We start from the raw sequence: 20,734 nt of genomic DNA, 5'->3' as shown, positions 1-20,734 counted from the left end.
AAAAAAAAAAAAAAAGAAGAAGAAGAAGAAGAAGAAGGAAGAGAGAGAGAGAGAGAAATGCAAAATCAATCCAAAGACTAGGGGGAACTGAATCCAGAGAGATGGTGTGTGTGCATATATATATCTTATACATACATATATATCTTTTACAATTCAATAAATGGAATACAGTTAAAACCATAGTGCGATATGATTTCAGAACTGCCAGGATGGCTAAAATTAAAAAGACCGGCAGAGCCAAGTGTCTCCATATATATGGGCAACAGAGCTGCCACCTATTTCTGTGTGGGGAAGGAACAAGGCGCAGGCTTTTGGAAAACTGCCAGACAGTCACATCTAGAAATTTGGCCCAAAGCAATGAAAGCCTGCACACAGGAGACCTTGCACACAGGCCTCTCTTCCAAACAGCCCCTTCTGGAAACGACCCAAATGTCCATCAGAGGGTGAAAAGACAAACTGGCGTGGCCATGCCGTGGAATAAAAAGCAGTGGTGAACTATGTACACACACAAAGACTCGGACCTCAAAACCAGCGCGCTGAGCCAGCCCTAGGAAGATGTGCATAAAGTCTCCTCGGTGTGATCCCGTCCACACCAACTCAGGAGCGGGTGGAACTAATCTAAACTGACAAGAGGCAGATCAGTGGTTGCCTGGGGCTGGGGGGAGGAGCAGAGGGAGGGGAGTGACCACAAAGGAAAAGTAGCGGGTGTGGATTAGGAGTGACTGGAATCTCCAGTATCGCGATGGATGTAAACATTTCTTTAAATCGTCCAGCTCTAGCTGGGGACCTAGCTCAGTTGGTAGAGCACTTACCTAGCACTTGGTGCCCTGGTTCTATCCTCAGGCCTACTAAATATATACATAAACAAACTTGACAGTGCCTTTAGTTTAAGCAAACTGTAACTCAATTAAAAACAAAAACCGAGCTGGGCAGTGGTAGCTCACGCCTTTAATCCCAGCACTTGGGAGGCAGAGGCAGGCAGATTTCTGAGTTCCAGGCCAGCCTGGTCTACAGAGTGAGTTCCAGGACAGCCAGGGCTACATAGAGAAACCCTGTCTCGAAAAAACAAAACAAAACAAACTATTGTTCTTTTAAACGGTGTCTCTGGTGGCCTGAACCTTCTGATCCACCTACCTCCTCCTCCTCCCCAGTCGTGGAGTCACAGGTGGGAACCACCACACCTTTTTTGGGGGGTGCTGCACAAGCTCTCTATTTTCTGAGCGACATCCCCCAGCCCAAGAGCAGTTTTTAAAAGAGACACAGATTTTGTCCTTGTTGCAACAGACACAAGCACTGATCTGTATTATCTGGTATGGACAATGCCTAAATATTTAAATGCTTACTGTAAGTTCCTGTGTAACTCTTCCTCTCAGGTGAATAAAAGGAGTTTGAAACCAGCTGTGGTCCAAGAAGACCCAACTTTGCCAACTACTGTGTTCTCCGGTTAGCCTCCCTGCCAAGCACGGGTAGGAAGCTGGAGGAAGGGGACCGCTGGAGTGGGAGAGACACCATACAGGGGAGGTTGCAGGTGTGAAGAGGCTGAAGTGGCGTGAGGCTAAATGCAGAGAGGGTTGTAAATGCAGAGGGGGTTTGGGGAGAAGCAAGAAGGTGTCAGGCAGTGTGGGGTGAGAGAGGCTGCACGCTTGAGAAGCTACGGGGTTGGGGGGAGGTGCCGGAGGGATTGGAGAGGACCGGGAGGCTGCAGATAAGAGGAGAGCTGCAGGTGGGCGTGGGCAGGCTGGAGGTAAGCGGAGGGTTGCAAGCGTGGGCGACGCAAAGGCATGTGTGGACGCGCGCGCGTGGGGATGCCCAGCTCACTGGGAGCCGAACACCGGCCTGCGTGGCAGGCGCAGCACTCCGTAGGTGTTGAGGCCCGGTACGTCGAAGCCTGGCGCCAGCCCGTGACGATCCAGCGGGTAGAACCGCACCAGCTGCCCGTGCTGGGCCTCCAGGGACAGCCAGGCGTCTGCTAGCGGCAGCGTGCACGGGAACGCGCGCGCCACGTGCAGCTGGAAGACGCGGCCGCGCACGTGGCGCAGAGCGAGCGATCGGAAGGCGGCGGGCACGAGCGCCTCCACGCGCGGCCCAAACTGGCGCAAGCGCAGCTCGCCACGCGGCCCGGCGGCGCGCACCTCGTAAAAGGTGCGGTTAGCGAAGGTGAAGAAGCCGGCGAACGGGCGCGCGCGGGGCGGGGGCGCGGGGGCAAGCTCCGCCTCGCGCAAGGCGCGCTCCAGGGCCGGCAGCAGCGTATCCAGGGCGTCGGCCACCAGGTCGCGCGTGGGAGGGCGAGGCCCGGCCAGCAACAGCACAAATCCCAAGCGCAGCGGTGGCACGAGCGCCAGGCTGGCGGCATAGCCGTCCAAGTCGCCATCCTTGCGCGCCACGCGGTATCCGCGCCTCTCGTGGAACTCCCAGGGTGTGCCGGTTTCACTAGCAAAGTAGCCGTGGGCGCAGGCGCGCAGGGGTGCTAGCAGTGTGGCCAGGCTGTCCGGTCGTAGCAGCCGTCGGGGTCCTGCACCCAGGAGCGCAGCCGCAAGCCTGGCCAGGTCTGCAGCTGTGGAGTACATCTGGCCCGATGGCCGGTACCAGCCCAGATCGTAGAGCGGGGCGGACCTGCCGCTACCGTAGAAGCCAGCAGCCAGACGAGCACGCACTGCTCCCGTCAGTGCAAAGCCGGTGTCACTCATCCCCAGCGGTTCCAGCACCTGCTCAGACACCCAGCGCTCGTAGTCGCCCTGTGCCCTGTGCGCAGCCAGCACATGGGCTAGGAGAGAGAAGGCCAGCGTGCTGTAGTGGCATCTGGAGGGAGAAAAGGGGCAAGGATGGGGTACTCTATGTGATCCCCAGGACAGTGGGATGGCACCAGGAGGGTGAGAAAGGAAGCAAGGCTAGTATTTGGAGAAGCAGAGGGAAATTTGGCCCTGTCCACTTGTCGTATCCCTCACCCGCTACCCCAAGCTCTCAAAGCTGGACTTCTTGTTCAGTGGTCAGACTTTTAACTGCACACTACTCATATCCATCATGACAAAACTCATTTGTTTCATTTATTTCTTCACTGTGTCTCCCCTCACCAGTGTACACTGTAAAAAGGGCCCTGGTCAGTGTGGTGGTTTGAATATGCTTGGCCTGTGGGAAGTGGAACTACTAGAAGGTGTGGCCTCATCGGAGGAGGTGTGGCCTTGTCGGAGAGATTGTGTTACTGTGTAGGTGGGCTTTGAGGCCTCCTATGCATAAGCTCCACCCAGCCCTCCTCTGCTCGTTTCAGCTCAACATGGAGAATTCTTGACTCCTCCAGCCCGCCCCACATCTGCCTGCACACTGCCTTGCTTCCTCCCACCATGATGTTAGTGGACTAAATCTCTGAAGCCAACCCCAATTAAATGTTTTCCTTTATAAAAGTTACTTTGGCAGCACTTGGGAGGCAGAGGCAGGTGAATTTCTGAGTTCGAGGCCAGCCTGGTCTGCAGAGTGAGTTCCAGGACAGCCAGGGCTACACAGAGAAACCCTGTCTCAAAAAAAACCAAAAAGAAAAAAAGAAAAAAAGGTGCTTTGGTCATGGTGTAGCCAGTGCTTAACAGATGCTGGGGCGGGGAGTCTCCTTGATTGCTTCTTGGTTTTTGGTTTTGGTTGGTTGGTTTAGAAAATCTCATTGTGTAGCCCAAACTGGCTTTCATCCTCCTGCCTCAGCTTCCCAAGTGTTGGGATTAAGTAGGATTCCCTTTTTGTTTTTTAAGATTTATGTATTTTATGTATAAGAAGGTTCTATCTGCATGTGCACCTGTGTGCCAGAAGAGGGCATCAGATCCCATTACAGATGGTTGTGTACCACCAGGACCTCTGGAAGAACAGCCAGTTCTTAGTTGCTCAGCTATCTCTCCAGCCCCCCAAGTAGATTCTTAATAACCAATCCAGTTGATGAGGGGCAGGGAGATTGGAACAGACCTGGGTTCTGGGCCCAGCTCTCCCAAACCTTGCTATGCTCACCCCTATAGGCCTTAGTCCCTCTGGGTGTGTGTATCATGGAGTCTATTCAGCGAACCCAGAGCCTTCCTGACCCTGACCATCTGGTAGGATGTGAGGCTGGACGTCAGAGCACACTCCTCACCTGGTTCCTGGGTCAGCCACCAGGACGTCATCCTTAAGCAGGCTCAGAGCCTCCTGGGTGCTGCCTCTCCACAGCAGTGAAGTGCCCCGGAGCCTTCGGGGCAGTCCTGGGAAAGAGCAGTGGTGAGACCTGTCAGACCTGTGCACCGCTGGGGAAGTCCCTTCCCTAGAACAACCTTGAATCATTTTCCTCATGCCTCCCACTGCAGCCGGCCACCCATTCCCTTTCCTGGAAGCAAACTTTTTTTTGTTTTGTTTTGTTTTGTTTTTTGAGACAGGGTTTCTCTGTGTAGCCCTGGCTGTCCTGGAACCCACTCTGTAGACCAGGCTGGCCTCGAACTCAGAAATCCACCTGCCTCTGCCTCCCAAGTGCTGGGATTAAAGGCGTGCGCCACTACTGCCCGGCAGCAAGCATTCTTGTGTCTTTCTTCTCTCCACTCTCCCTCCCGAGTGTTGGGATTGTAGGCAGGTACCAGCAAGCCTGGTCCTTCCAGAGGCATTACTACATCTTGAAATATTTAATATTTAGGGCTGGCAAGATGGCTTATCTGGTAAAGGTGCTTGCCAACAGTCCTTGAGTTTAATCCGTAGAATGCCCATGGTGGAAAGAACTCCCACAAATTGTCCTCTGACATCTGTACAAGTGTCATGGCATGCATGTCACCCACCCACACACACTAGAACGAATTAAAGATGTAAACAAGAATAATATTTATATGATATGCAGCATGTTATATAATCATGCACATTACACTTGCCTCACCATAAACACGTTTTTATAGTTAGTGTGTTTATATACTATTTTTATATATTTTCATGTTTATTTTTGTAGTATATATAATACATGTACTTTTCTCCTCCTTAACATTTTATTTCATATCAGTAAACAAAGAACACTATCATTTAGAGCTATACAATATTTTATGTCATAGCCATTCCTCTAGAGGGATTATTATCTACAGGGAGATTATTTCTTCTTGTTTTAGGTTTTAGTCTTCTGAGAGGGTTTCCTGGGAGCCCAGAGTGGCTTTGAACTCAGTATGTAGCCCAGGATGACCTTGAACTCCTGATCCCCTTGCCTTCTCTTGGGAGTGCTGGGCTACATGCCTATAACCCAACACTGGCTCCTCTCTTGTTACAGTAATCACTATGCAGAGAATACTTGTGAGCATGCTTTATGCTACACAGGGTGAGGTCACCTTCAGTAGAATTTTCTAGAAATAAAATTTCTCACTCATAGGGAATATATGCCCCTTTTCCCTCTATGGCTGGAGCTCAGTTCAGAGCCAAGTGCACACTGTACTACTGATCTCCAGCCACAGTCAATGGTGACAAACAGCCTGGCATGGAGACCACACTCGGGAGGTGGAGGCAGGAGGATCAGGATTTCAAAGTCATCTTCAGCTACATAGAGAGTATGAGGAAAGCCTGGGCTAAGTGAGACCTTATGTCACTAAAAGAAAAGGTGAGAAAACGGTTGCGATACATATTTGAATTTGCCGTCATGCAGGTTTTATCCATTTGTTTGTTTGTTTATTGGGGGTGTCTTAGGATTTCTATTACTGTGATGAAAACACCGTGACCAAAGCAACTTGGGGAGAAAAGGCTCTATTTGGCTCACACATCACAGTTCATGGAGGGAAGCCAAGGCAGGAACTGAAACAAGAACAGGAACCTGAAGGCAGGCACTGATACAGAGGCCATGGAGGGATGTTGCTTACTGGATTACTCCTCCAGACTTGCTCAGCCTGCTTTCTTAAAGAACCCAGGACCACCAGCCCAGGGATGGCCCCACCCACAATGGGCTGGGCCCTCCCCATCAATCACTAAGTAACAAAACACCCTACAGGCTTGTCTATACCCCAATGTAACGGAGGCATTTTCCTAATTGCGATTCCCTTCTTGCACATGACTTTAGCTTCTGTCAAGTTGACATAAAACTATCCAGCCCAGGGGGTCATCAATTTAAATTCCCCCCTCTGGTGTGGAGTACACTGTACTCCATTCAGTGTACCTACGATTTTGATCTTTTTTGGTCTGACAGGGAAAGTGTGTCTCTGTGTAGTTTGAATTTGCATGTATGTTGCAGTGAACAAAGGTTGTTTTTCATCTTTTACTGTTTCTTCCGAGCCCTTTCTGTGTGATGTCAGCTCTGCCTTTCATCCATGGCCTGTGGGCTGTGGCTTTCCACGTGATCTCTCAATACGCTCAGGAAGTCTAGGTCTTCACGGTAGAGTTCCCTACTGATTTTTATTTTTTTATTTTATTTACTTATTTATTTTTATTTTTATTTATTTTATTTATTTATTTTTTTTTTTTTTTTTTTTTTTTTTTTTTTTTTTTGGTTTTTTCAAGACAGGGTTTCTCTGTATAGCCCTGGCTGTCCTGGAACTCACTCTGTAGACCAGGCTGGCCTCGAACTCAGAAATCCACCTGCGTCTGCCTCTCAAGTGCTGAGATTAAAGGCATGTACCACCACTGCCCGGCTCACTATTGATTTTTAACTTGTTGCCTTGACACTGGCATTGAACATGGATCCTGACTTGTTTGTCTGTGAACTTGTTTTCCTGCCTGATCTGTATTCCCAGGTTCAGGCCAGGAACAGAGCTCAGCAGGTGCAACGCTTTCTTAGCATGTGTGAAGCCCTGAGTTCCTTCCCCAACAATGACATATTAGATATAGGGACACACATACATATAATCTTAGCTCTGGGGAGCTAGAGAAAGGATCAAAAGTTCAGGGTCATCCTGAGCCACAGAATGAATTTGAAGCCAGCCTGGGCTTCAAGAGACCCTGTCTCAATAAAATAAAATAAAATAAAATAAAAGTCCCAGTGCTGGAGAGATAACAGCTAAAGCTGCTTTTTCCAAAAGACCCAAGTTCAGTCCCTAGAACTCACCTGTAGCTCCAGTCCTGGAGGATCGGAATAACACCTCTGTGGGCAATCATATGCATACAGCATATACTCATGTGCATATGCGCATGCACACACACACACACACACACACATTTTAAAAATAAGTTTTAAAAAAGAATCCCGGCCGGGCGGTGGTGGCACACGCCTTTAATCCCAGCACTTGGGAGGCAGAGGCAAGCGGATTTCTGAGTTTGAGGCCAGCCTGGTCTATAGAGTGAGTTCCAGGACAGCCAGGGCTACACAGAGAAGCCCTGTCTTGAAAAACCAAAAAAAAAAAAATCCCAGGTTTGTCTCAGCTCATTCTACTCTGCCACCTCCCATGGCCAGGGGTTTGGAAGCATGGCCACTCGGGAACCAGAGCAGGGTCCTAATGGCTGGGAATCTGTGTCAGATGTCTGCCCCAAGCCCCTCTGGCATAGACTGGCTCAGCTGGACAATTCCGAGGCTCACCTGACAACTGACTGGCCATCCTCCGGAGAGTGACAGGGGATGGCTTTGGGAGGGAGCCCATCTCTTCAAATTCCCCCGTTGGGTCCTGTGTTTCAGAGCCTTGGGCTGTGCCCAACGGGTTGTTGATGGAGAATGTGCTGGCATAGCGCTCCAGAGGATCATCCAAAGAGTCCACGATGCCCTCCTCCCACAGGCGATAGAGCATCAGGACAGGGAAGATCTTGGAGATGCTGGCAATCCTGTGTTGGGATATAGGAGTGCAGAGGGCAACCTGTCAGCCACATACCCACTCCCCACCCAGTGCCCAGCCTTCAGCTTCTCACATGCTAGATTCTACCCTAGGCTGTGAAGGAACCCTCACCAGCTCAAGTGTGGCAAGCATAGGTTTGGCCTGCTCTGGAGAGCATGGCTCTGACAGACCTTGCACTTTTCCTCAATCTCTCTGCTTTGCAATAAAACATTAAATTACATTTCCAAAGCTGGCCACCAAGGTCTGTTCCCCTATTTGGCCATTTCCTCCTCCTGAGGAGTATCTACCAAGGTCCAGCTATCAAAGAATCGAAGTCCAGCAATCAAAAGCCCCCTTTGGCTCACGAAATTAACATGCCCAATTAAAATTAAACACCTCCTTCTAAAATGGGATTTCCCCTTGTACCTTTATAAACCAACATCTTTCTATGTGCTGCGTCTGTCTCCTCTATCCAGGGGCAGTCCTTCGTCCTGCATGTCCTCCCTGCATGTCCTCCTCTCTCTTGTTCCCCTACCCTTCTCCCTCTTTCTCTATCTCCTGCCTTTGTCCCTTGTCCCTGTCCTCTGTCTGCCTGGGACAAATCTTTGTGCTGAGAACTCGGTATCGGCTGTCCTGAGCGGAGGGATACTTTTTCTTCCAGTCTGCATCTTGGGCTGAATCCCCAGGCTCTGCAGAGGTGCCTAAGGATGCTTAGGATGTACCAGAAAGCTGGGATAGGATGGGCAGTTCAGCACCCATCCTCACTAACCCTCTTACCACATTAGTACTGGGGCTGAACTGGGCTTGGTCAGTCCTATCTCTCACTGGCTCTGGGGCCTTGGTCAAGTTACTAGACCTTTCTGAGAGTTAGACTGTTGGTTGCAGAACCCCCGAAGTCCCCACAATATCCCTGGAAGCTTTGAGGACTCTGCAGACAGCACCTGGGAAGAGAAGATCTGGACACGCAGCCACGGGTTTCCCCAGCTGCCTCCAGCTGGGTCAGTGCCACTCCCTCACAGGGATATAGAACAGGCCTGAGGGCTGGTGATCATTTCTAGGTGGCACGTGGAGAGGAGACAGGATCCTTTCCTCATTTGGCCTGTGGTCCCTGTGGTCTTCCACAGGGACTTCCTGGTCTTCTCTGGACCTCTGTCTCCTATAGAACTATCAGGTCCGGCAGCTGGGGCCGCTGCAGCTGGGGCCCCGGCCACATTTCTTTTGAATGTCCTGCCTCCTACATCTGCTTGGCTGGCTTGCCATTCTGAGTATCCCTTCTGAGACCCTGGAGGGCACCCCACTAACCGGTACATGGTATACTCATTAGGGGTTCCAGAATTTGGATCTGAGCCGTTCTTCCTTCCGAAGTTCCCAGTCCAGAGCACAGTGTCATTATGGATGACCAGGGCAGACATGGCAGCCAGGCCTGGGGCCAACATCGCCTTACGCAGAATCCCATCCACCTCGAGAGAGAAAAGGAGCAGAATGTGGGTGCAGGAACAGTCCCTGCCCCAGCACACCCACCTGTTCCCAAGGCCATACCTGCCCTGTACCCTAAGAACCTACAGACCCTGAGATCTCATACCCTGTGAGGGCCTGATGTTGGACCGTGAAAGTCAGTCTGTATTCCTGGTTGAGCGAGGCTTACTCCAGAGACCCGGTAGAAAATTCTACAAGGGATTGAACAGTAAAGCTACGCCCCCAGACATAGACATCTGATACCATGAGCCCTCCAACTCCATTATCCTGTAGCTAGACAAGGCCCCAAGCTCCCAGTATTCTGGCTGGACTCCACCCCCAGTCGCTTGACTACAGCCAGGTATGTCCCCCCCTACAATTACCTGGGAACGGGATGGTAGCCCAGCCCACCATCAAAGGGGCTATTTCCCCCCTCCCCTCTTTCTTACTCTTCTTGTTCTTACTCTCACCTCTCGCCCAGCTCAGGAACCACCTGGCGCCCCCTTTTCTTCCTTTGGTCCCCGGGCTGACTGAGCTGCCTCTGGGGCCCCAATTCATGAGAATCCAGTGACATCTGGGATGCCAAGACTGAGAACCCACGGAACTGCTCCCTCTTCACGCCCTCGGACTAGGATATCGTGGCTTCCACAGCCAGATCCGCACCCGGTGGAGTGGAGAGCGCACTGGCAGTCTCCTGAGTCTGCCCACCCAGAATGCCGGAGCTCTGGTGGGACAAGGTTACCCTACCACCCCTTTATTCCCTCACTGCCCAGTGGCAGAGCCCGACAGCCTGACTCACCTGTCTTAGACATAGGGCTCCCTAAAGGATATGAGTGTGTGTGTGTGTGTGTGTGTGTGTGTGTGCCACTAGTGCCTGGCTCCTAATCTTCAGTCTTGCTCCTGAGTCAAAAATATGTGTTATCTTTTTGTTTTGTTGCCTACAGAGTAAGTTGTAGGCCAGAGGGAGAGGGGACAGACTGACTGGAGGAAGCAGGTAAGGAAGCACATGTGTCTTAGGGTTGCCATTGCTGTGAAGGGACAGCATGACCAGAGCAACCATTATAAGGGACAACATTTAGTTGGGACTGGCTTACAGGTTTAGTCCATTATCATCAGGGGGGTCGGGGTAGAAGGGCATGGTAGCATCCAGACAGACAACGTACTGGAGAAGGAGCCAAGAGTTCTACATCTTGGGCGGTGGTGGTGCACACCTTTAATCCCAGCACTTGGGAGGCAGAGGCAGGTGGATTTCTGAGTTCGAGGCCAGCCTGGTCTACAGAGTGAGTTCCAGAAAGTCAGGGCTATACAGAGAAACCCTGTCTGGAAAACACAAAACAAAACAAAAAACCAAGGCCACATCTCCTAACAGTACCACTCCCTATGGGCAGAGCATATTCAAACCACTACAACGTACTTCACCTGGTGGTGGTGGCACACACCTCTAATCCCAACACTTGGGAGGCAGAGGCAGGCGGATTTCTGAGTTTGAGGCCAGCCTGGTCTACAGAGTGAGTTCCAGGACAGCTAGGGCTACACAGAGAAACCCTGTCTCAAAAAACAAAAAGCAAAAAACAAAAACAAAAACAAAAAAAAGGAGAGAAATGCACATTGAGGGCTGGAGAGATGGCTCAGTGGTTAAGAGCACTGACTGCTCTTCCACAGATCCTGAGTTCAAATCCCAGCAACCACACAGTGGCTCACAACCATCCGTAATAAGGTCTGACGCCCTCTTCTGGTGTGTCTGAAGACAGCTACAGTGTAATTACACATAATAAATAAATCTTTTTTTAAAAATGCACATTGAAAGCTGGGCATGGTGACTCAGGCCTTTAATCCCAGCTCTCAGGGAGCCAAGGCAGGGCAGTCTATCTGTGAGGCCAGCCTGATCTACAAATCAAATTCCAGCACAGCTGGGGCTGTTCTACAGTTTTGTTTTCTACTAAAAAAACAAAAACAAACAAACAAAAGCATGTTGAGCGAATGCCACAGCACAGAGAGTAATAATCCTCCTCTGCCGAGCATTACCACACTCCCGGGAACCTCGTACGCCATCACTAACCTTCTCCAAGGCCTCTTTCAGCACTGGCAGGGGGTGAGCAAGAGGCACAAGCTCAGGGTGCCTGGGACACATCCTCACCGGGGCTGGGGGCACCTCTGGCTTCAAGGAACCTAAAGGGTGCATATCAAGGACAGAAGAGGTCAGATCAAGGACAGAGAAGCATCTTAGAGGACAAGGAGGCTGCAGCAAAGGCCAGAGCCATGTCTTGGCAACATCCTCTGACCAGCAGGAGTCTTACCAGAAAGCAGTCAATCATGGGCCAGCCAAAAGGCCAAGGGATAGTGTGACCTTAAGATTGAGTCCCTTCGGGTCAGCTACCAGTCTTCACCCTCTCCTTCTTCCTGACAGGCTCAGCCTCACCACCATCCATCCATCCACTCATCTACCCATCTACCTACCTACCATCCACCCATCCATCCACCCACCATCCATCTATCCATCCATCTATCCACTCATCTACCCATCTACCCACCATCCATCCATCCATCTACCACCCATCTATCCATCCATCCATCCACTCATCTACCCATCCACCCACCATCCATCCATCCATCCATCATCCATCTATCCATCCATCCATCTATCCATCCATCCATCCACTCATCCACCCATCCACCCACCATCCACCATCTATCTATCTATCTATCTATCTATCTATCTATTCCACCATCTATCCATCCATCCACTCATCCACCCATCCACCATCTATCTATCTATCTATCTATCTATCTATTCCACCATCTATCCATCCATCCACTCATTCACCCATCCATACCTCAAGCTACTTTTGTATGTTTGAGTGATATGAACTTGAAATCCCAGTGGGGTTTTAGGTCTCAAGCAGCAGGGACAGCTCATTGTGTCCCCAGAACTGAACATGGATGGCAGGTCATGAAGTGAATCTTGTCTGCCCTTGTCCAAAGAGCAGCTGTCATCACATGGAGAAGCCTGGGAAATTATCCCCAAGAACACAAGACCCCAGAGAGGCTCCAATCCCAAGTGACTTGGATACTTCCTTGAAGAGAATAGGTAGATTAGACTAGCAATAGGACTGACAGTTGGCCCTCAGAACCATGAGAAATAATCAGCCAGCAAGTTTGTTCTGTTTGGTTTTTCCTTTATGGTGCTGGGGATAGAACCCAGGGCCTTGCACACTGTAGGCAAGTGCACCACCACTAAGCTACACCCCTAGCCCCTGGGGTGGTTTGTTCCTTAGACATCTTTGAAATAGAAGTCATGGGACCTGGATGGGTCTAGCATCTATAGCCAGGCACACAAAGGCACCCGGAGAGTCTCAAAATGTGTTATAGAGTCTGGGTAGGGCCTGAAAGTATGCACACTGGCGGGGCTGGTGGGAGATTTGCCACCACATGAGTGTTGAGGTCAGAGGACAACCTGTAGGAATTTTTTCTCTCTGTACACCATGAGGGTTCCTGGGATCAAGTTCAGGTTATCAGGCTTGATGGCAAGTATCTATGTGATGGCCCATGTGGCCTGTCCAGACTTGGGGAAACTTGTCGTGAGTTGACTCTGACTTGCATCCACTGGATCTGCTCACAAAGCTCAGCCTGCATTTCAAATGTCTCTCTTATGGTTTCCCACTAAGGATTCGTTTTGCAGACTTATTAGTCCATCATGGCTTGGTAGTTTGAGCAATGTGCCCCTGAACAGCCTGCCCTGGTGGAGTCTGTCTTTTTTTTTTTTTTTTAAAGATTTATTTATTTATTTTATGTGAGTATACTGTAGCTGTCTTCAGACACTCCAGAAGAGGGCGTCAGATCCCTTTACAGATGGTTGTGAGTCACCATGAGGTTGCTGGGAATTCAACTCAGGACCTCTGGAAGAGCAGTCAGTGCTCTTAACCACTGAGCCCTCTCTCCAGCCCTGGAGTCTGTCTTCTTGAGCAACAAAGAAGTCCCTTGAAAAGAAAGGACTGGGGTTGGAGAAGGAGATCGGGGGAGGCACTAAGAGGGGCTGTGTCTGCAGTAGCTGCAGGGATCTGGGAGCCCCAGCACCTTGCTGAGCACCGGCCTTTGGCAATATGAGTGACAGGGCTGGGAGAGGCTGCCCCCAGTGCAATGGAGACTTGGGATACCGGATGCCATAGCAACAGAGGATTGTGCCCCTCTGGGGTCCTAGGTAGAAAGAAGGGGTCCTGGAAAGGGGTGAGGGCTAGGCCAGTCCACAGAACAAGGGAAACACTCTTTAAACTTTTTTTCTTTTTCTTTTTCTTTTTTTTTTTGAGGCAAGGCAAGGTTTCTCTGTGTAGCCCTGGCTGTCCTGGAACTCGCTCTGTAGACCAGGCTGGCCTCGAACTCAGAAATCCTCCTGCCTCTGCCTCCCAAGTGCTGGGATTAAAGGTGTCTGCCATCACCACCTGCCCAGCTAAATTTTTAAAACTAAAATTTTAAATTGTGTGTGTGTGTGTGCTTCTGCTTTCTAGTACACATATGCACATATGCACACATGTGTCATGGCATGCATGTGGAGGTCAGAGCCCAAGTCTATGGAATCAGTTCTGTCCTTCACATGGGTCCTAGGGGGTGGAGCTCAAGTCGCCAGCCTTGTCTGGCCGGAGCCTTTACAGGCTGAGCTGTCTCACCCGCCTCTCTTTGAGCGTCCAAGGAACTCTAAATTGACTCCAGGCTGTATGTCTTATAAGACTCTGATGGCCATAGGATTCTCACTTTGTTTCTAAGAGCGTGACCAAGGGCTGGTGAGATGGCTCAGAGGGTAAGAGCATTGACTGCTCTTCCGAAGGTCCTGAGTTCAAATCCCAGCAACCACATGGTGGCTCACAACCATCCCTAATGAGATCTGATACCTCTTCTGGTAAGTCTGAAGACAGCTACGGTGAATTACACTGGAGCCAGTGGGGCTGGAGAGAGCAGGGCCATCCTGAGTTCAATTCCCAGCAGCCACACGATGGCTCATAGCCTCTGTACAGCTACAGTGAACTCATACACATAAAATAAAATAAACCTTTAAAAAAAAAAAAAAGAGCATGACCAAGCCCAGAGAGGTCTTGTGAACTGGCCAGAGATGAACAGTGTGACAGTGTGACCAGAGGCCTGTGCTTAATGGTCCTGCTCCACCTTCAGATCCTTGATGCTCCAGGGGGCCCCCATGTCGCGGAGTGGGAGTAAGTGACCCCCACTCACCAGCCTGCAGCTTGGGGAGGTAGTACTGCCACAGGAAGCAGCCAGTCATGGTCGCTGAGAGCAGGAAGAGGAAGCCGCTGAGGGCCCACAAAAACCATCTCTTCTTCCCTTTCAGAAGACAGGGCTGCTGGCGGGCCTGAAGAAACAAAGAGACAGGAGAGGAAGGGACCCTCGCCACAATGCCACCTGGGAAACCAAGGGCCTCACCACAGAAAGGACCTCAACAGCTCTCCACGCCTAGTCAGGCCCTGATGCCCTCACCTCCCTTCACCTAACCTGTGTGCTTATCAAGATACTCAGAGTCCCATGGAAAGGCTGCCTCCTCCAGGAAGCCTTCCTCGACCCCCCACGCCTGTTTCCCTCCCAAGGCCACAACCTGTAAGGGAGAGAGCACATACAAGTTCCTTAGTGGAGAGCAATTCCACACCAGCCCACCCCTCCTCTTGTCAGCTGGCTGTCCTCACAAGAGAGCCCTCCAGGCCAGGGTTTGGGACTCCCATCCACTTTCTCCTCTTCTGTAGCCTTTGGTGTGCTGTTTACTCAGTGTGTGTCTGAGGTGCGCACAGTGGGTCTTGACACAGCCACTTCCAGGGCACCTGCCTCTCTTGCCCTTTAAGGTTCCTTAAACCCAGGATTGGTGAAGCGGGGACTTAAGGGTTCTTTGGAAAGTCAGTTGTCTTGGGCAGACACGTGAAGGAGTGTTTTCCTGAGGTGGACTCTCCTCAGTGAACGGCTAAGGCAGACTCCTGAAGGAACGTTTGGCTGAAGCAGACACAGGAGAGAGGATGTTCTGCTAAAGCAAGCACGTGAAAGGACATGTGGTGAAGGATTCTTTGTTAACCACACAATGTTTGGGTCCCCCTTACATTGTGTGGCTGGGCTGCGTTTGTCAGGACTCCACAGATAGAAAAGCACCCAAAAACTTCTGATGGTGTGCTGCTGTTTCTGCAGTTTCTTGGACTTGGGCTGATAGGCAGAGTGATGTCCGCTGAGACAGACAGACATACTGAGGCAGGACCCGTGGAGGACATGGGATGTCTGGAGGGGATAAATAGGACTCAACAGACAGAGGTGGGAGCTGAACTCGGCTTGCTGGGACAGCTAGCTGCGCAACACTTGTGGGCCTTGAATCTTCACTGATCTTCACTTCCCTGAGAGAGGCACAGCTGAGAACTTCTGGTGTCCCTCCTGGTCCCTCCTGCTGACTGGAGCCAAGGCTGAGGCCCAGCTGTCTCTGCTAGGTCGTGTCACCGCTGCTGATTCGTGTTTGCTATCCTGACTCTACAGAACTGGACAGCTGATGTATCCCATGAAGTGATTACAAGTGGATGGAGCTGCTGCTGCCTGCTAACCTGTGAGCTGAACAGCCGATTTCCAGACAACACAGATGGGAGTTGCTCCAAAAAACCTTTCTAAACAGGTCCATTTCCGCCGGGTGGTGGTGGTGGCGCACGCCTTTAATCCCAGCACTTGGGAGGCAGAGGCAGGTGGATTTCTGAGTTCGAGGCCAGCCTGGTCTACAGAGTAAGTTCCAGGATAGCCAGGGCTATACAGAGAAACCCTGTCTCAAAAAACCAAAAAAAATCAAAAAAAAAAAAATTAAAGTTACAGATAGAGCACCTAGTGGTCATGCCTGAAGCTCCCATGCCACCCTTCCAAAACAGGTAGAGACTCTATGATGAGCAGAAATGAAACCAGGACACCCCTAGTCCTGTGTGTGACCCCACATCCTCATTAGCTCACTAAACGACACTTGTGGGGGTCATTTCTATGGCTTGTCATTGATGCTTTCTCTGGGGTAAATAGACCTTTGCTCTCGTCTCCCCAGGAAACTTCACATTCTGCCCAGTTCTCAACCGTTACATCTGACCAGGTGACTTGCATCTGAAAGCTCCTTTCCTTGTCCCTGTTCTTTTTCCTGAGCAGCCACTAGGCACCAGGAGCTGTACCAGGTTCCAGGGGTGAGGCAGTGAGCCGGCGAGGGATCTCTGCCCTCTTGGTACCCGAATAGCCAGCCCCTGCTGTCTGTGGGAACAGAGCATCTAGGGCACCAGGTTCCGGGGGTGAGGCAGTGGGCCGGCTTGAGGGATCTCCACCCTCTTGGTACCCGAATAGCCAGCCCCTGCTGTCTGTGGAACAGAGCATCTAGGGCACCAGGTTCCGGGGGTGAGGCAGTGAGCCGGCTTGAGGGATCTCCACCCTCTTGGTACCCGAATAGCCAGCCCCTGCTGTCTGTGGGAACAGAGCGTCTAGGACACTTACCTTTCTGACTCAACCATTCCCATGCAGCAGGAACAGCCGGCATACACAGAAGCAGGCCCCACTCTAAGTTTTATAGGCAGCCATGTAAATTATCCTTGCTCCTCAACACAACCAGCTATTGTCATTTTCCCACCTCTCAGAAAATGCTTTGACATTAAAGCATTTAACCTTGTCCTGTAAGTTAAAAGACAGGTCTACATTTAGCCCTGCTTCCTGGTCCATTGCCAACCTAGACATCCCCCACCCTGGACGTGGCCCTTCATCATGAAGGAATTCTGCTAAATCTTTATTTTTATTTATTTATTTTTTTTATTTTGATTTTTTGAGACACGGTTTCTCTGTGTATCCCCAGCTGTCCTGGAACTCACTCTGTAGACCAGGCTGGCCTCGAACTTAGAAATCCGTCTGCCTCTGCCTCCCAAGTGCTGGGATTAAAGGTGTGCACCCCTGCCCTGCAGTGGCAGACGGATTTCTGAGTTCGAGGCCAGCCTAGTTTACACATTGAGTTCCAGGACAGCCAGGGCTACACAGAGAAACCATGTCTCGAAAAACAAAAAACAAAACAAAACAAAACAAAAGGTGTGCACCACCACTGCCCGGCTCAAATCTTTATTTTTAAATCTGGAAGTCCCGCTGAGCTTCACAATTTTTTTTTCACCTCTAGAATTTGGGGTCCATACAGAAGTCATTCTTTACTCTTACATTTTTCTCTGTGTGTATGAATGCATGTGTGTATGAGTGCATGTATGTATGTGTGTATGTATGTATGTGTGCATGTATGTATGAATGTATGTGTGTATGTGTGTATGTGTGAGTGTGTATATGTGTGCATGGGTGTATGTGTACATGTGTGCATGGGTGTATGTGTACATGTGTATATGTATACAAGTGTGTATTGTGTATGTGTGCGTGTATGTATGAATATGTGTGCATATGTGCACTGTGTACAAGTGTATGTGTGCATGTGTGCATGAATGTATGTGTGTACATGTGCATGTGTGTATAAGTGTATGTGTACTTGTATACATGTGTGTATGTGTGCATTGTGTATGTGTGTATGTATGCATGTGTGTATAAGTGTATATGTGTATGTGTGCATGAGCATATGTGCACATGTGTGTGTGCATGTATGTATGAATGTATATGTGCATATGTATACATGTGTATGTGTGTATGTGTGTATATGTGTATTGTGGATATGTAAATGAGTGTGTGTACATGTGTGTATGTGTGCATTGTGTGTGCGCATTTATGTATGAATGTATGTGTATGTGTGCATATGAGCATGTATGTGTGTGCGCATGTGATGTGTGTATGTATTTATGTGTACATGTGTGTATGTATGCATGTATACATGTATGTATGTGTGCATGTGTGTATGCATGCATGTATGTGTGCGCATGTGTGTATGCATGTGTATATGTGTGTATGTGTGCATATAGAGGTCAGAAGTCAACATAAGATACCTTTTTTCATTGCTTTCCACTTGCTTTTTGAGGTAGGATCTCCAGCTGGAACATGAGGCTCTATGATTAGAGGAAGCCGGCTGGCCAGAGAACTCCATAGAGCTGCCTGTCCCCGCCTCCCTGGCACTGGGATTGAATGTACACACCACTGCACCCCAGCTTTTTTATAGAGTACTGGGGATTGAACTTGGGTCCTTGAGCACTTTACCAAGTGAGCCATCTCCCTAGCTACTTATAACTTTTCAAAGGCCTGAATCAACCAAATATCCTTCAATGATGAATAAAAAAAAATGATTCATACATCCACGCAATGGAATGTTACATAGCAACATAAAGAATAGAGTATTTATATATACACTAATATGGATGAAACTTAAATGCACTGTGCTAAGTGAAATAAATAAGCCATTCTCAAACATGGACAGACTGTCTCATCACTTGTGTAATACTCCGGAAAGGGCAACAAACAGAACCTGACTTCAGCTCTGCGCATTCCAGCTCTGGACAAATGAGTTCACCTCATGGAGCCCAACAACTGCGCCTCCCCCAGGGAGAGCTCAGGTGAGCCCCTGCAGAGCTGTGCAGGAAGCATGGATCGGCGAACAAGCTGTGTTACAATAACAACTCATAGTTCCTGTACTTGTTCCAGAGAGAAACAGGCAGCAGCAGAGGCTCCAGGGAGGATGTGGGTGACGCAGGCAGGGCGGGCAGGCGGGCGGGAAGGAGGGCGGAGTCACTGAGCAAGTGCCTGGGGAGGGGCTAAGGATGCTAACCCATGGTAATGCGAGACTTCCTGTTTGAGACTCACCCGAGTCTTCATCTTCCCCAAGGCAAGGGAGATTCCAGCTCCTTAAGGATTCTGGCCTACAGCCCAGGAGACCCTGTGGACAGGAAACGGAGAGGAGCAAATGCAAGGGGAAGTGGGAGCAGTGGGGAGACAGGGCCCGGAGAGATGACTCAAAGGTTAAGAGCACGGGCTGCTATTTCAGAGGATCTGGGTTCAATTCCCTGCATCTACATGGCAGCTCACAGCTGTCTGTAACCACAGTTCCTGGGGATCTGACACTCTCCAGGGATACCAGACATACACATGATACAAACACGAATGTGGGAAACATACATACACATAAAATTAATAATAAAGACATAACCTGGAGGAGGGGACAGAAAACATCTAGAAAAAGGGGTAAGATGAGGATGGTGGGGAAGGGGGACCCCACTTCCCAAGCTCAGAAGCCTGGCTGACTTGCAGTGCCCAATTGCCCAGAACTGTCCTGCTTCTTGCGCTAGAAGACCCAGAAACCCTTCTATCTCAGGCAAACCTGGAAGCGGACACCAAACCTACCCCAAATCTACCAGCATCTAATTCCAGCTCCTTTCCCCACAAACATCTGCCAGGGCCCAGGCTCTCGAATCTTACCCACTTCCAGAAGATCTACTAGAATCCACAATTCAGCTCTTTCCACTGGGTTCCCTGTGTTTCAAGGGTCCTCCTGAGCTCTCAGCATGGGCTTTGCCCAAACTGCCAGCGGTGACAGATGTGGCCCTCATTTCTCCAGCTCTAATCCCTTGCTGCCCTCTGCCTAGAGGATTAGCTTCCCAGAAGCCCTGGCAGTAGGGAAGCTGGGCAGATGTATCAGAGTGCTGGACATCCATGTCATGTGACCACAGAAGCTATAGTCCAGAGCTCAAAGAAACCCAGGGTGGAAAGAGGCGACAAAAGACAGCTGCCAGGGCCTGAGCCTCGGCCTTTAGAACCCTTTTTTCCAATCTCAAATCAGTTCTCCAGTCACCTCTGAGAACACAGTGTGAGCCTTTCTATTAAATGAGCAGGAGATCCACTGTTACCTGGAAGTAGAACTCTCTTAGTTTCTTTGTAAAATGAAGATAATAATAACTACAGCTAATTAAGCAGAAGCCCTGGACCTCCCCCTAGGAAGAGCTCTGCCAAGGCTGGTAATCATGACTTGGCTCTGGTATCAAACTCCCAATCTGGTCCTAAGGCTGACTTTAGACTTTTCTTAGTCTAAGAAAAACTAAGACTGACTTAGATTTCCTGGAACGTCAGAGGACAACTGGCAAGAGGTGTTTTTCTCTTTCCACTGTGTGGGTCCCAGGGATTGAATTCAGGTCATCAGGCTTGGTGGCAAGCACCTTTACCTACTAAGCCATCTTACAGGCTGTCTCTGTCTTTGATCTGCACAAGAACTGCACAAAGAAGAATCTAGTTTGTCACACTTTCCATCCATCCAAAGAAGCTGATGTTCAAAGTTCCCAGGAAGTGCCAAGGGCTAAGACTGGAACACAGGACACTGCCCCCTCCCTGCACTACCCCCGCCCCCTCCCACTCCCCAGTGCCTTCCGTAGGCCTCCATCTGACTGACTATGAGGTCCTCCAGGGCAAGGATGGCATGTCAAAGCTAGAGCTAATGATCTGAGGCAGATAGTTTACTGCAAGGGCCTGCAAAGCTTGCCATAGGGGCACCCATCTGTGCCCCAAAGACACCTTTGACTTCTGAGGCACTCCTCCCCATACTCAAGTTGACCCAGGTCTGGAGGCAGTCTCCCTTGTTAATCAGGGTTATTACCTACTCAGCCAGAAGAGAATCTACACCATGTCATATAGCAAAT

The 20,734-nt window shown here is 50.0% G+C and overlaps 1 protein-coding gene across 1 annotated transcript; it reads right to left on the bottom strand.

Moving 5' to 3' along the window:
- Window positions 1-1,380: 1,380 nt before the first annotated feature.
- Lactbl1 (lactamase beta like 1) lies at window positions 1,381-19,644 on the bottom strand. Its single transcript, XM_031376934.1, has 8 exons — window positions 19,528-19,644; window positions 18,912-18,984; window positions 14,376-14,511; window positions 11,215-11,324; window positions 9,003-9,160; window positions 7,472-7,710; window positions 4,106-4,211; window positions 1,381-2,799 (listed from the first exon to the last, which is right to left on the bottom strand). The coding sequence occupies exons 2-8, from the start codon at window positions 18,921-18,923 to the stop codon at window positions 1,815-1,817; spliced, it is 1,746 nt and encodes a 581-aa protein (XP_031232794.1). The 5' UTR covers window positions 18,924-18,984; window positions 19,528-19,644; the 3' UTR covers window positions 1,381-1,814.
- Between the last annotated feature and the right edge of the window lie 1,090 nt (window positions 19,645-20,734).

This window comes from Mastomys coucha, unplaced genomic scaffold (assembly GCF_008632895.1).
Source record: "Mastomys coucha isolate ucsf_1 unplaced genomic scaffold, UCSF_Mcou_1 pScaffold18, whole genome shotgun sequence".
Classification (NCBI taxonomy): domain Eukaryota; kingdom Metazoa; phylum Chordata; class Mammalia; order Rodentia; family Muridae; genus Mastomys; species Mastomys coucha.
The sequence above is the reverse complement of the archived record's forward strand: the minus strand, read 5'-3'. Positions and strand labels throughout refer to the sequence as shown.

Excerpts from the sequence above, each read along its gene's own strand:
- Lactbl1 (XM_031376934.1), bottom strand. Across the intron at positions 9,161-11,214 it reads TGAAAGAGGCCTTGGAGAAG|GTGGATGGGATTCTGCGTAA; the intron begins GTTAGTGATGGC and ends TTCTCTCTCGAG. Across the intron at positions 7,711-9,002 it reads AATGAGTATACCATGTACCG|GATTGCCAGCATCTCCAAGA; the intron begins GTTAGTGGGGTG and ends ATCCCAACACAG.